This window comes from Haliotis asinina, chromosome 4 (assembly GCF_037392515.1).
Source record: "Haliotis asinina isolate JCU_RB_2024 chromosome 4, JCU_Hal_asi_v2, whole genome shotgun sequence".
In the NCBI taxonomy this organism is placed as follows: Eukaryota; Metazoa; Mollusca; class Gastropoda; order Lepetellida; family Haliotidae; genus Haliotis; species Haliotis asinina.
Genome location: NC_090283.1, coordinates 80,987,950 through 81,003,096, shown reverse-complemented (window position 1 = coordinate 81,003,096; position 15,147 = coordinate 80,987,950). Strand labels below are relative to the sequence as shown.

Sequence of the window (15,147 nt, the reverse complement as noted above, 5' to 3'; positions counted from 1 at the left end):
TGAGAGATTTAATAGGACTTTGGCTGAGCGCTTGTTCGGCCATCAGTATGCTAGGGAGATGGCCACCCCTGGAAAACGATCGACTGAATGGGTCACGAGGTTACCCAAGGTGGTGTCGGCAATCAACCATGAAGTCACCCGTCTCACCGGTAAGAAACCGGCAGACGCTATCAAACTAAAATCAATAGTTGCAGAGTCGGCCGCTCCATTGCGTGGGAAGGAGAAACAGATACCAGATAGGGCCCTAGTGAGGTATCTATACCAGCCGGGGGAACACGAGGGTGATAGCCGTAAGCGGGCCACCGATCCTATATGGTCCGTCAAAACTTACAACATAGATAAAGTGGATATGAAAGCCGACGAACCTAACTTATACTACTTGAGGGATGGGCCGGGTAGGGGGTTTGTAAGAGAAGAATTATTGATCGTACCGTACGGCACAGTGTTACCTCCTACCAACACACGGTAAACGTGACATTGTAGTAGGGGTAATAGTAGCAAGAGCCAAGGGCCCAACCAACGCCTTAGTTAGTAAATAAGGCGTTGTAGAGACTTTTTTTGAAAGTGGTCCAGAACCCCCATTACCTATACTACTATAGTTTAGTTCAAACTTCTTTAGTTGGTTTCACAAGACATGCCAAACGAGTGTACATGAATGAGGTGAGCGGACTTCCAGCTCAACCCCAGGGCCTTTCCTGCGAGCGGCATAATCCTGCTCGCGGTCGTCCCTACAAAGACAGTAGGAATGCCGGTCTCCACACTCACATCTCGCCTCTCACGTCTCACGTCTCACGTGCAGTATAGATGTGAGCATACATATATATAGTTTTTAACAACAATAGACAGGCAAACATTCAACAATGGACAGATAGAGAAGCTAATAGCACTTCCTTCTACAGCTGATGTGATGACAGACACAGCCAAGGGGGATGACCAATAAAGGCCATAAATGTCATATACAGTAATTAATGGAAGTGACAAAGAGGAACAAGGTAGCTGACAAAACAATGTACTCTGCGGTAGTGATAAAGATCAAGATTGCAGATTGAATAATAATAACTAAATATCATATAGCCTGGTCACATAGTTTTTGGTCAGTAGAAATATTTGGACATGGCTGTCCTGAAGTAGACACTATAACATGTGTATCGTCTATTGTAATTTGTACTCGTGTACACCAGAAGAAGAAGACACAGAAATATCAGAAACTGACACAATTAAACTAAATATGCTTCTAAATGCCTTTGAAACAACTTAACTGACACAATTGTTCTTAAACACATGACACTGATGTTGGGTGCGTGTATTTTCTTTTGACGGCAATGCGAATACATAGCAACACGCACGCGCACACACACACACACACACACACGCACACGCACGCGCACACGCACACACACACACACACACACACACGGAATTCTGCAACTGCATCTAGAATTAAATACGTAGGATATATCCACGCAACTAGAACATATTGATTGTCTACCTGTAGTCAACACCTGTTTTCTGAGAACCACGTCACTGAAATTTTCCGGGAACTGGGTCTCCTGACATAGTGTCGCCTACCATTGTGTTCACGAAGCGAATGTTTAACTGTTAAAGTGAATGGAATGTCAGTGCACAGTGACATTGTATCATTGTGTTTGTGTAGCCACGGAAATCTACTGACAAAAGCAGGCAAAGCGATAAATTACCTGTATCGTCGTTGCATGGAGTATATATCGAGTTTATTTCAACACTGCGTTCAGTGTGACAAGGACTGGACTACATGCAGGCAGCATTTCCAAGTAATTGTCGAGAAGAAATATTCGACCAGGGTGTTTCACACATCAAAATGTTAAGGTAAACTTGATATTGCTGTTAGGCATTTTAACAGTGATTGTGATACCCTGCGTGTTTGATATGTCAGAAGTTAGGTGTATGTTTTAGCTATATAGTTATGTGCTAGAACTGTAGCGAGACTTCCGGTTGTGAGTCATGAGTTTCACTGCCCGAGTGACAGTCACAAGAGCCGGCACAGACAGAAACGTAAGACCTATCGTGTTATCACCTAAATCTTTATTCCGGGTTGTTTTTATCCATGTCTTGTTGCTTCATCAAATTCAACGTAATTTCCATCACGTTCATTGAGTTCATTTTGTTTGTAATTTCCGGGTCGTTAAATATATTAACACGGGGAAATTGGACAAAGTTTTACCAATATTCTATAACTGTATTCGTAACCCGTGCATGTCCCGGGGTAGAATAGGCGTTCAGCAATCCATGCTTGCCATAAAAGGCGACTATGCTTGTCGTAAGAGGCGACTAACAGGATCGGGTGGTCAGACTCGCTGACTTGGTTGACACATGTCATCGGTTCCCAATTGCGCAGATGCTCATGGTCTTGATCACTGGATTGTCTAGTCCAGACTCGATTATTGCCGGCATATAGCTAGATTATTGCTGAGTGCGGCTTTAAAATAAACTCACTCACTCATTATAACTGTATTAGTTATTGAAAATGGAAATTTACAGACCAACTGACAACGTTCCTCAATGTTAAACCTGTCAAGGGCCACAGTGATAACGAGCATCGGACTTAATCCGTGACCAGTGTCTCTTAAGCTAAGAGAGCCAAGGTGAAATGCAATCTGTCTATACGGCTGTTTGTAGTTCACGCTGGTCAAATCACTGGTCAAATCACGTACCTTCGCGACATACTCATGACTAGACATCGATGCCTTGGTCCATCTAAATGACATAATCTCAAGTTCACAATAACAACGATATCGTAAGTTTTATCTGTAAACGCGATTGTTTGCGATAGCTGGAATAGCTATATAATACACATGACAGTCACAATTCAGGCGGTGGCTGTCTAGTAAACTGTATCTGTTGTATTACATTGTGAATACTATGCTGTTTTGTAACTGTGTAAACGCTCTCTGGCTTGATGTGTAGAGTATTTGACATTGACATAACGTTGTATACTTTTGAATGTGTATGATGTTTATGTTCTTTGAAAGCTGTAAAAATCACCCCGTGACCTCTGTGCATTAAACTCCTTGTTTATTTACTCAGGTGTTGCGTTGTGTGTGGGTTGGTATAGTCATACCTCTTGCGAAACTTGCAATTTAATAAATACATGCCCAACACGTGTTTACTGTTAGTTCAAAATGGGCACATTTTCCCGTCGAATTTAACGAGAACGTGAATGAATATTTATTGGGATCATTTCTTATTTCAGCCACAGTTACGGGGTTGAAATAACACCTCTGTGGCCCCTGCTGTAGCCTGGGTTGAATTCTGAACTCAGTTTAATAGTGAATAAGAAAATGGATGCTCCCCATTGAAACGAAATGAATCTGCAGGAACAGACGATCTTATTTCCAGATTTTAAAAATATGTGCTAAGGATATTCTCATGTCACATATATGTGTTACATTTAATTGAATGTTGGAGAGGCTTGTTTTTCCAACGGATGGAGGGGTATTATAATTGTTCCTTTGTATGGGAGTGGAGAGCCTAATAATTCAGAGCTTTATCGAGGAATTACTTTACTTGGCGCTTTAAAAGAAGAAGATTGATATTTTGACCTAATGTTACAAACAAGATTAATGAAGCGCAGACACGTTTTAGAGAAGGTTATTCAACCACTGACAACTTATTTATTCTAAACAGCCTCACACAGGGACATTTCTCGTGCAAAGGTTCGAAGTTTGAAGTCCTTTTTGTTGATTTGTCATAGTGAAAGTCTTTCATTGTGTTAATAGACACAATTTTGGGTGTTATTAACAACACATGGTTTGTGTAATAAAATGAGTGAACATGTTACGAAGCATACATGCCAATGTTAAAAGATGCATTAGAAGTAAGGGAGTTTAGTCAGCAACTTATGATTGTAATGAGGTGTTCGCAAGGAGTGTATTTTGAGTCTGTTCTTTACATGAACTAGCCACTGCTGTTCATCTGAATTCTAAAGATGGTATACAACTATATCCTTTAAATATATATCCTGACATTGTAAAGATGGTATACAACTATATCCTTTAAATATATATCATGACATTGTAAAGTTATTTCTACTAGTGTACATGTTTACCGATGGTTATATCACGTGTTCTAGTACTGTTAAAGGTTTTAACGTCAAATTTAGATGGTTATTGTGGCAAATTCAAGTTAAAATCAATAGAGATAAGACTAAGATGGGTTTTTTTAAGAATGCTGGAAAATATCCAAGTTTGAGAAATGAACGTTACATGGTAATTGTTTAGACGTGGCGAAGGGTTATAAATATTTAGGTGTATATTTTTCGAAGATATTTTCATGGAACATGCGTGTAAATAATGTGTCCCACCTGGGTAAGACAATACTTCCATATATAAGGGGATAGTTAATAATTTGAAGACGGCTGGTGAAGTAAATTATAATACATTTATATTAACTCCATAATTTAACCTATTCTATTATATGCCTCAGAGGTGTGGGTTTTGCACGTTTTTTTATTTAGAAAGGTTTGTTCTGTATGCTTGCAAAACATTATTATGTGTTAGGATCAGTACTTCTAATTGCATGTTTTTTATTTGGAGAATGTGGACGGTACCCTATGCACATTGAAGCATATGAACAGATATTAAGACACTGGATATCAAGATATTTAATATTAAGATATTAAAGTTTTGATTACATTATATTCCCGGTGTATTTATTAAGTCTATAACACAAGATTAAAAAATATGCACTTGCAAGTGTGAAGTACCCAGCTTATTCTATCGTTGTATACAACTTTCAAGTGAGATTTTAAAGCAGAGAATTATCTCTTTGATGTCAACATTAAACTGGTTAGGACAGCAATTGCACGTTTACGACGTACATCACATCAATTATACACAGAAAAAGGCAGATATCATAATCTTTCTTTGTGTGTTATGTGATTTTGGTGTGATAGAAGATCATTATCATTTCATATTAGTGTGTTCGTAATTTCACAATTGAAGGATGTTGAAACACTGTGTATGTAAATCAACGCTGCTTTTCAAAGCAACAAGTTTACAAAGTGTTAAAAAATCTATCAACATGCATGCATCATGGGTTCAACAATAGAAAGTCTGTTTGAAATACGCTTACAATGTGAGTGAACACACTTGTATTGTACTCTGAGTGTACACACTTGTATTGTACTATGTGATTGTGCACACTTGTATTGTACTATGTGAGTGTACACACTTGTATTGTACCATGTGAGTGAACACACTTGTATTGTACTATGTGACTGTACACACTTGTATTATACCACGTGAGCGAACACACTTGTATTGTACTCTGTGAGTGTACACACTTGTATTGTACTATGTGATTGTGCACACTTGTATTGTACTATGTCAGTGTACACACTTGTATTATACCATGTGAGTGAACACACTTGTATTGTACTATGTGATTGTGCACACTTGTATTGTACTATGTGAGTGTACACACTTCTGTTGTACCTCTGCTAAGTGTGACCATTGCGATTTGGATGAAAATATTGAATATTATACTGTGGGATTACCAAAATAAAATAAATCTTTTGTCACGTCATCAGGAAAATATGACGTAATCCGGGCTGGCTCTCAATTATCTTAGATTTAGTTCTGTGGTTTTAAATGATTTTAATACTTTGGCATCTGAATCTACTGCATTTTAATGAATGAGCATTTTGTTTCAGAAATAGAAGTGATTACTTAACGTTTTTAATCTGTAACACGAAGTAGAGGTTATTCGACATATGTGTACATCTTTCCAAGTGATGATTAATAGTGCTGTCTTTTCTTGTATGTTGACTATACGATTCCTTTTGGCGATGAAAGTACCCATGGTTGTTTATTAAATCAAGTCAATGTGTGGGGCGCAGTGAGGCCTCTTATTGGCCGACATTGCCTTAAAACTATAAAACAAACCAACCAACCAACCAACCAACCTACCGGTGGAGGAGGATGAAAGAGAAATGTGAAAGCTATTTGGTATCAGTTAGGATTCCCTAGAAGGCAATGTGTGCTATATCTAAACTCATGGTGCAGAGCTTTTAAATCATTTAAAAATATATAGAAGCTTTAGGTTGTTCAATGATCACACATTTAAGGAGAAGTTTTCATCTACAATTTCTACTCTCTAATATGGAAGTCTGAAGTGGATAATAAATACAATTGATGCATTTTATTGTCTTTATCATTTCAGCTATCACTGGAAACAATCCTGTTTCAACATGAATCTAACGACTCTTGGAGAATTATCCTGGTTTCGTGAGTTAATCAATGTTCCTGTGCATACTCTGTAACATAACGGGTATATCAGACAACACATGTTATCAAACAACAAAATGTTGAATCACACAGTAAAGACTTTGCCCACCCTTCATATTTGGCTCAACATGAATCTGTGGTTGATTCGATGCATCAGTAGCCATGTCTGCCAAAACATTAATTCAGATTTTTTATTGTCTCTGCATTGTCATGGGATTGTCTCTTCATTGTCTTTACATTTTCGTTACAATGTCTTCACATTATCTCTACATCGTCTTAGCGTTGTCTGTTCATTGTCTTTACATTATTTCTACATTATCTTTACTCTGTCTCTACATTATCTTTACAATGTCTCTGCATTGTCTTTATACTGTCTCTACATTACCTTTACTCTGTCTCTACATTATCTTTACACTGTCTCTACATTATCTTTACTCTGTCTCTACACTATCTTTACTCTGTCTCAACATTGTCTTTACAATGTCTCTACATTATCTTTATACTGTCTCTACATTGTCTTTACAATGTCTCTACATTATCTTTACACTGTCTCTACTTTGTCTTTACTCTGTCTCTACATTGTCTTTACTCTGTCTCTACATTGTCTTTACTCTGTCTCTACATTATCTTTACACTGTCTCTACATTGTCTTTACACTGTCTCTACATTATCTTTACTCTGTCTCTACATTATCTTTACACTGTCTCTACATTATCTTTACCCTGTCTCTACATTATCTTTACACTGTCTCTACATTGTCGTTACAGTATGGGCTATATTGCTGTACAACACAGCAACAGCAATAGCTGAAGGCATCCTCATCCCCGTGAACATCTCGTGCCATCCGTCCATACGTCTAGATACTGATGACAGGATCTTCTCACTTAAGCTGCATATATGCAATATCACCATCACTGTAGACAACGATGAACCTAGGGTAACACGTTTTAGCGACCTGTGGAATGTTTCCGTCATTGGCAACTTCAGTCGAAAACCATTCGTGGAAGGAGGAGGACACGTTGACTGTAGCATGGTGACATGTAACATCAAGTGTGCCATTTATGGATATTTTCTTGGAATGGAATACGTGAGTCAGTTCTACACACCTCACATTGAATATGGAGGTGAGGATTTGCAGATACTGTACTCTGTATATAAAAGTGTTTCCCTTTCAAAATATACACGTTAACACGATGATAGCATTTTGTGTTGATATTTGTTGGTTTGGTGTAATGGTGCGTATGCGTCCATTGTTTCAAGTTTATTTTCTAACCTATAAGCTCGATTCTCAGTAAGGTAGAGCAGTAACGTACATATTCTTGTATTTGGTACACAGACTAAACCTCAGTAACGGACATTCTGGCAATCTAGTTTAAGACTTTCATAAGAACCTTCACTATGCGAAACGTCTCAGTTAGTAACTGCCTTCTTGATAATAAGAAATATTTATATATAGTAACAAATATGAATTTATGTATATGCTTTGAGTACGAATGTTAACTTAGCACGTTTTACCCTTTCAAAGTCGTCAGCAAAACAATAAAAAAAGCACCAGAGATGCTGATATGCGAGGCTGTGTCCGGTCCCACCACAAGGAACATGAGATGGCAAAATAAGACGGGAGGAGGGATGTTTAAGGATATACCAACAGTAATAGAACACGAACAAGATACATGCCTTACAACCAGCAAACTGAAGTACGATGGTAATGTTCAGGCACAATATCGCTGCATGTTCGGAGATATAGAAGTGGGTTCTACCAGGGTTTCAGGTAGGCTTCCTTCTTTCCTTCAACTATTTGTTTGAGTATTTGTGAAACTCTGAATCCCGACGTGGCGTAGGCACTAGATATAATAATTCAAGTGCATCATGATATACGCAACATCTACCGTCGTCCAGGTCGACTGTTTTCAGGGCCATCCTATCCACATGACAATCCAGTATATTGCATATGTTGCAGTGTACAGACATCGTGGAAAGGAATTACACTGCATTACTCATTACGTTCATATTACGCATGACATTGCATTATCTATTACAGTACAATTACTCATTATATGGCATATATTATATTCATAATTACACATCCCATTCATCATATTATTTTGTAGCAGTCATTGTATTACGTTCCATTGCATTCCTTTACTTGTTACATTACTCATTACATTACTCATTACATTACTCATTACATTACTCATTACATTAGTTTTCTCATTACAGTCCATTGCATCTTACAGTACCTCACTCATTAAATTACATTACCTTATTCTTTACTACATATCATTACAACATTATTTATGTCAGTACACCTCTGAGAGAGAGAGAGAGAGAGAAAGAGAGAGAGAGAGATGTTTGAGAAGGATCAGCCACCAATATTTTATCATCTACCAACAGTACACATGCTGCTCCGAATATAAGTATTTACCACAAATGTCCATGTACAATGATAAAACCTTCAATACATGCACATTTCTATTGAACACAACAAATCAGGTGCGCGATTCCAGAGTCTGGTGGAGGTGGTGATGAATGTACATAATATAACTAAAGTGCTCAAATTTACGCAACTGCAAATAGGATATGTTGAAATAACTCACACTGGCCAAATGGACATTCAGTAGGATGAGTAAGAGGATATCCAGAAAAGCATGTTTGCTCGTAAAATAGGGAAAAACATAAATTAAACTCGACTAGCTGCTGAAAACAATAGATCAGACAAAAGACGACAGTTTGGTCGCTCAGTCGGGTATGACGACGGACCGTCAACTCACTAAAATGCCTGCGCTGCCTACTGGCGCATGGGGTTATCTTAAGTATATTTTGTGTTTTTTCAGGTGTGTTGACTATGTCTCATCTATTGTTTAACATCTTACGTGCCTTCCTTTCATGGAGTTGATGTCAAGATATGTAAGAGAGTTTGATACCTGATACCCACAAAAAAAATCGCATTAAATGTCTCAGAGTATTTAAGTGGCATGACCAACAGAAGATGGACAGGACTTGTTATTGTTACATATGTTAGGACAAATCGTGAACTTCCCTACTTTAATTCCCCTATGGAATCACCATATTTTAGCTGATATCTCTATCCCCCAGCCCGACCTCCAATCATCGTCTGCTTCACCCGTCCTGGTTTTGTTTTTGAGACGACCTCCTCCTACCTGTTACTTTTTATAGTGACAGTGAGACACCATGGTCGTTACACCCTTCAAAATTTCAGCACGGAAGTTGGTATAATTTCAAAGTGGGCATTTAATATGCCCTTTGTAACACAATATCAGCGCACAAATTTGCATAAAGCCATGGTGTGTTCCAAATAAGTCGTTTTTGATTTGAAAAAAATCCACAATGCTCACACTTGCACTGATCTCTCCTCGCGTTTCCTTTCTCCTTACCAATGGAACTTATGTTCACAGAAAAAAATGGGTTTTTTAACTATTTCTGACAGACAAATAGTCCCAAGTAAACCTAGTCTCAATACTCGTTACACTCCACTACTCAGTCTAACAAAACCCAGCACGAGGTCGCGTCGGGTAACCTTAGTGCGACCTCTGACCGTCCAGTCAAACGCGAGAAGGCCGAACGGATTTAACCAATCAGACAACGGCAACTGTTTAGGATTTCACCAGACTTAAAAAATCGCTAGTCACTGACACAGATCCCTCAGTAAACGAAAATATAAAACACATGTATTTCACCTGCTTAGGGCTTTCTGATGACATGATAATTCCGCAATCTGACATAATTGAATATTGACAAAAACGCTATTTTCAGTGTTTGTTTACTTACTGTTGACAGTATTCTGGCGTGCTCAATGTGCATCACCCGGAAGCGATCGTATGGAAACTAGCATTCGGAATCGTTCGGGTACAAACCTCTCCAGAGACCATATACCAGTAATCTATTATATGGTCTGTGGTTAGACTCAGTAGTGGAGTGTAACGAAAAGTACTGAGACTAGGTTTACTGGACTGAGAACACACTGCAATACGTAATCATAGGCCGTCGTGTCATTGGGAGGGTTAAAGATTATTTAGAAAATATATAAAGGTTTGGAGATGACCCCAACTTGAAACGCTTCAAAGTACAGAATATCATAGAAATGGAGAAAGTCTATAAACTGTGCACGTAACTATACAGCAGCGCGAAAATGAGTGATATCCCCTCTTCCCAAACCCCTCCGACAAAAACAAATAAACACTGAAAAGGAACGCCATGTACACCGAAGCAACACCACCAAACCACAGCACCCCCCGCAAACTGTCATACGTCACACACCCAGCTTTAGGGCCTCTATTAGCCTGTCTCACAGACCCTGAACCACATTGTCTTCCCCACATTTACGTAGGTTCTGGATCTGTGGTCTCCCTGGGGCTCCTTTTCAATTTATATAGGTTAGTTTGTTATTATAAAAATTATATATATTCAGAGACTAAACATTACAACATATGTCATATTTGGGATTTCACTTCGTCAGTAAAGTAAGTCAGGCACCTAATCGCCAGCACACATAGTCAGCCGCCAAACCCGTTCAGCCACCGCGACTTCCACAAAAATGAAAGTCGGACAACTGGTAGTCTAGACTCAACCAAAAAAAGTACTAGAATTTGTACTTTACTGAGGAAGTGAAATCCCAAATATGACATATGTTGCATTTGACCACTTCCTAAATGGCATCGTGTAATCATGACTAAACATTAGTCTAAGCTTCTACTGACTGCCGTCATGTGAAGGTTGTTGTATATTTGTCCATCCACAGGAAAGGATATAGATCTCAGCGTCCATTTCTTCTGGTCAACAATGATCATTCTGTACGTCCCGTTCCTGTTTCATCAGCTGCTGCCCACTGTTCATCTCTTGTCAAGACTTACTTCAAACTCTTCAAGTTCGTGCTTAACAATTTACTCTATTACACTGACAATATTAATCCCGCTTTAAGAAGTTACAATTTACTCTATTACACTGACAATTTTAATCCCGCTTTAAGAAGTTACAATTTACTCTATTACACTGACAATATTAATCCCGCTTTAAGAAGGTACAATTTACTCTATTACACTGACAATATTAATCCCGCTTTAAGACGTTACAATTTACTCTATTACACTGACAATTTTAATCCCGCTTTAAGAAGTTGCCCATGAAATAATTAATCAGAATCAAACAATTCACTGTGAGTTCATATTATATTGCCAATATTTTCAGATTTATATATTCAGTAAAACTTTGTGAGACAGCATGAACCAGAAACGTCATGAACAGTTCCACCACTTTGTTTTTCGTTCAGAAAATGTGCAACGCAGGTTGATGAGAGTTACAGCATGGATTCCCCTGATTTTGTGTGCAATCTTCATGCTTTGGTGGATCATATTGTTTCTGATTTGGAGGACGACAGGTACTTCTGACATTGCATGTGTATAATTATTACCATTAAGATAAACTTGTGCAATTCGGATTTGTTAACAATCAAAGCATACGAAACCATGTAGGTAGATTTGACAGGGTCTACGAACCGTACGCTCCGTCAAATCTGTCACGTGACACACTACACGATCTGCTCAATTGGGAACCGATGACATGTGTCACCCGATACCCATTAGTCGCCTGTCACGACAAGCACAGTGACCTTTTATTGCGTGCATGGGTGACTGAAGGCCTATGCTACCCCGGACCTTTACGGGTCCGTTCATAATTTATGGCTAGAGGGTTGACGATGACCTTTATGCGTAAGCATGTACAATGTGAAAGTTCTCTACACGCACGCACGCACGCACGCACATTTTATGTACAAAGTGAGTGCCCATCCTCTCTGTCATGCTTACAATCGCCCTCTTCCTCCCCCAACTTCCTATAATTTTTAAACGTAATTTGTAAATATGTTTATGTAGAAATTGGATGACCCCCCTACCTCCACAGAACAGAATGGGTGACCACCCTAAAGTACTAAATAAACACAGTAAATACCTGGAGAACGGGATGCTTTATACTACAGTTGTTGGAAATGTATTTCCTCCACAATCCATGATCACATACTGAAATGTAAATCACATGCCGTAACCCGTGGTTACAAACGCTTTCTTTTTCAGACTACCTACGCTTCTTCTTCCTCGAGGTAACCTTTTATGGTCTACATTCCGTCGCTCATATGTTGTGCAGCCTACCAGACAAAAGTATGTATACCCATTGACTTTTACGTTACTGGCCAGTGTTTCATTTGTTTTTGTGTAACGGATCAGATACCCGTGTAAATATGATCTTTAAATGGTAGGAGAATTTGAACTTTCAGTTTGGATTGGAAGTATAAACGTTAACACACTTTTCATGGTGGATTAAAAAACCATGAAACAACCAGATCGTGGAGTCCACTCGCAGGTGGACAGGAACTGGGCCACGGGGATTTGGGGGATGGGGGCACGGGGTGGGGGAATCTCTTCTATCCCGAAATTCCTTCCTCACCCAAGGATATACCGTTATTACAACCCTTCGTAGTTTGTTCACAGACTGGTCACCTCTAGACAAATGGAGACGAGTTCTGTGTTTCGTGGCATTCATCAACCCGGTTATATGCTGGGTGGTGATGAAAGGACAAGAAGTAGAAGGCACCTCACCCCTTGGTAAGTCAGTGCACGGGTCTCTTTTCATTCCTTAAATCCACATCTATTTCATTACTGTGTGGAGAGATGGTGGTGGTGTAGCTTAGTGGTTAAAGCATTGGCTCGTCACGCTGACAACCCGGGGTTTGAATCCCCACTAGTACAATGTGTGAAGCTCGCTGTGATATTGCTGGGATATTGCTGGAATATTGCTGGAAGTGACGTAACACTATACTCATTCACTGCTGTGTGGATCTCCAAATGTGAAGTACCACTGAATTATGTATACCATACGTTCTGACCATTTAATGAATCCTTTTCCTTTATAAATGGATCACAATTAATTTCACCGTAAAATCGGAGCTCACCTCATGTAATTTCGTGACTTGTTTTGATATCATCCAAGACATTTTTCAGTTTTTAGCGAGGATGATACCTGACTGATTTACGATTACTCCGTCATGGTGACATCAATTAACTCGTACTCGTAAAATTTAAAATATAGTTCAACATTAATCTTTGCACTTATAAAAGTAGAATGATTATTGGAGACAAGAGACTGCTCGAATGTTTGCGTGTGCTTAAACCGTGTAATACGGGTTTACTTCCGCATACAGATTTCATTTAACACGTGTTACCAGGTATTAATGTTTTAGTTACCTTCTGACACATATACAGCTTTCATTTTCAGAAATTGCCTGGTGGTTCTTGACTGTTTTCTGTTCCATCGTTCAAGTGCAAACCCAGTTTTAATGGTTTGGCCTAAACATTACGATTAACTGACGATGTAACTCGGAACTCAAGTTATTTCCCCATCAGAAACATCGACCAAGTTCACCAGTAGAGACATAGATCAGATCACCAGAAGATGCATCGACCAAGTTCACTTGCAGAAACATCGACCAAGTTCACTTGCAGAAACATCGACCAAGTTCACTTGCAGAGACATCGACCCAGTTCATGTGGAGTCATATCCTGTGAGATACTTTTGTATCACATGCCGGAAGGAGTGCCTATAGTTCGATACTAATCGAACGATGACAACGGGTATCTACACATTTATACAACTTTGTATTGCATTTTCACTATAAAACGTGATGTTGCATAGTATCGTATATAGGGGATACTACACGACCTCTCGTGTTATACCATTTTTATAAACCGACTTAATGATTTGGTATGAAACGAGCGAACGAAATGACGTCATACGTCTAGCGGTATTTCACTTGTGTTATATTTCCGTAAAATATTACACTGCAGTGTCTTCCAAGGAAGTGATAATGTATCTAATTTTCTGGATGATATACACTGTAAAGCGAAATAAAGTGTCCTTGTGCTAAGTTAGCACTCAAAGGGTAATTATGGAGGTGTGTTTGTTGTTAAACGCTGAAACTGAGCCATTAACTGAGTTTGGACCTGACAATCCAGTCTGAAATCTTGGCCATTGACCTGCGACCATGACCACCCGATCCCTCGTCGACTTTAACAATTATGAGCTGCTGAAGATCAGTTTTAACCCCGATCGTCCTTGCAGTCGTTCGGGAAAACCGTTCAAGTTCTGAGGGCACCGATACACAGATCAGATCAAGTGTTGTTTTTCTTTGTTTGCAGACGAACCTGCGTAACACAGATGTTCCGCAATAATATTACATCATACGTTTTATAGCAGAGGCTTGTTGCGTCCTTCAACCTCATGCCAAATATATGTTAATACTTATCACTGGATTGTCTGAACCAAATTCACTTACAAAACGCAATGAAACATTTGCAAATTTAAAAATAAAAATTTGAAGAAAGCAAAGATGGGATCAGCCGAGAGACCTTAGCGTGAAAAACGACAGGTCCTCACAGCCCTTGATAACATTCTTCAAAGAACCTGGCATATTTAGTTGGGGGAGGTTTCACGATGGCCCCACTCTCTTGATGGACGCGAACACACACTGTTTGAAACCTTTCACCTTTTTCTTTACATCCAACGACTCATCAACTGTATGATCAATCTTGGAGTTTCTCGGGCCATTCGAAAAAGATCACACCATTCGGCACCAGTAAAATGATTACTGACAACTTCAATATGTCAGTGACTTGGTTTTTGCTTTCTTCTAGAATCTCAGTCATGGGTACATCCTTTTTGAGAGCAACACCCATGTAATGTGGGAGATGCCTGTATCTTCTTGTCATCCCATGTCAGTCTTCCTCCACTACTGGGGTGAATATGACCTATTGTCAAGAATAAATCCCACTTATAGTGCTTAAAATCCTTATGAACGCATAGCAACACACACCCCAGC

At 39.1% G+C, this 15,147-nt stretch overlaps 1 protein-coding gene across 3 annotated transcripts; it reads left to right on the top strand.

The window, feature by feature from the left end:
* Window positions 1–1,500: 1,500 nt before the first annotated feature.
* Window positions 1,501–14,220, top strand: LOC137282765 (uncharacterized). 3 transcript variants are annotated; one of them, XM_067814550.1, is made up of 9 exons: window positions 1,501–1,845; window positions 6,199–6,263; window positions 7,031–7,387; window positions 7,789–8,034; window positions 11,023–11,148; window positions 11,551–11,658; window positions 12,350–12,433; window positions 12,764–12,877; window positions 13,548–14,220. In XM_067814550.1, exons 1-9 carry the CDS (start codon window positions 1,772–1,774, stop codon window positions 13,607–13,609), a joined length of 1,236 nt encoding a protein of 411 aa, XP_067670651.1. In that variant the 5' UTR covers window positions 1,501–1,771; the 3' UTR covers window positions 13,610–14,220. The 3 variants fall into 3 exon arrangements, with proteins under 3 accessions (XP_067670651.1, XP_067670653.1, XP_067670652.1); XM_067814552.1 differs by having other exon boundaries at window positions 1,556–1,845; window positions 11,023–11,074; XM_067814551.1 differs by lacking the exon at window positions 1,501–1,845 and adding an exon at window positions 1,983–2,031.
* Window positions 14,221–15,147: the final 927 nt, after the last annotated feature.

Bases quoted from the DNA above. Each gene is read 5' to 3' on its own strand.
- LOC137282765 (XM_067814550.1), top strand. From the start codon at position 1,772: ATGCAGGCAGCATTTCCAAGTAATTGTCGAGAAGAAATATTCGACCAG. The intron at 7,388-7,788 runs GTGAGGATTTGC...ACCCTTTCAAAG, and splicing joins ACCTCACATTGAATATGGAG to TCGTCAGCAAAACAATAAAA. The intron at 12,878-13,547 runs GTAAGTCAGTGC...TTTCATTTTCAG, and splicing joins AGAAGGCACCTCACCCCTTG to AAATTGCCTGGTGGTTCTTG.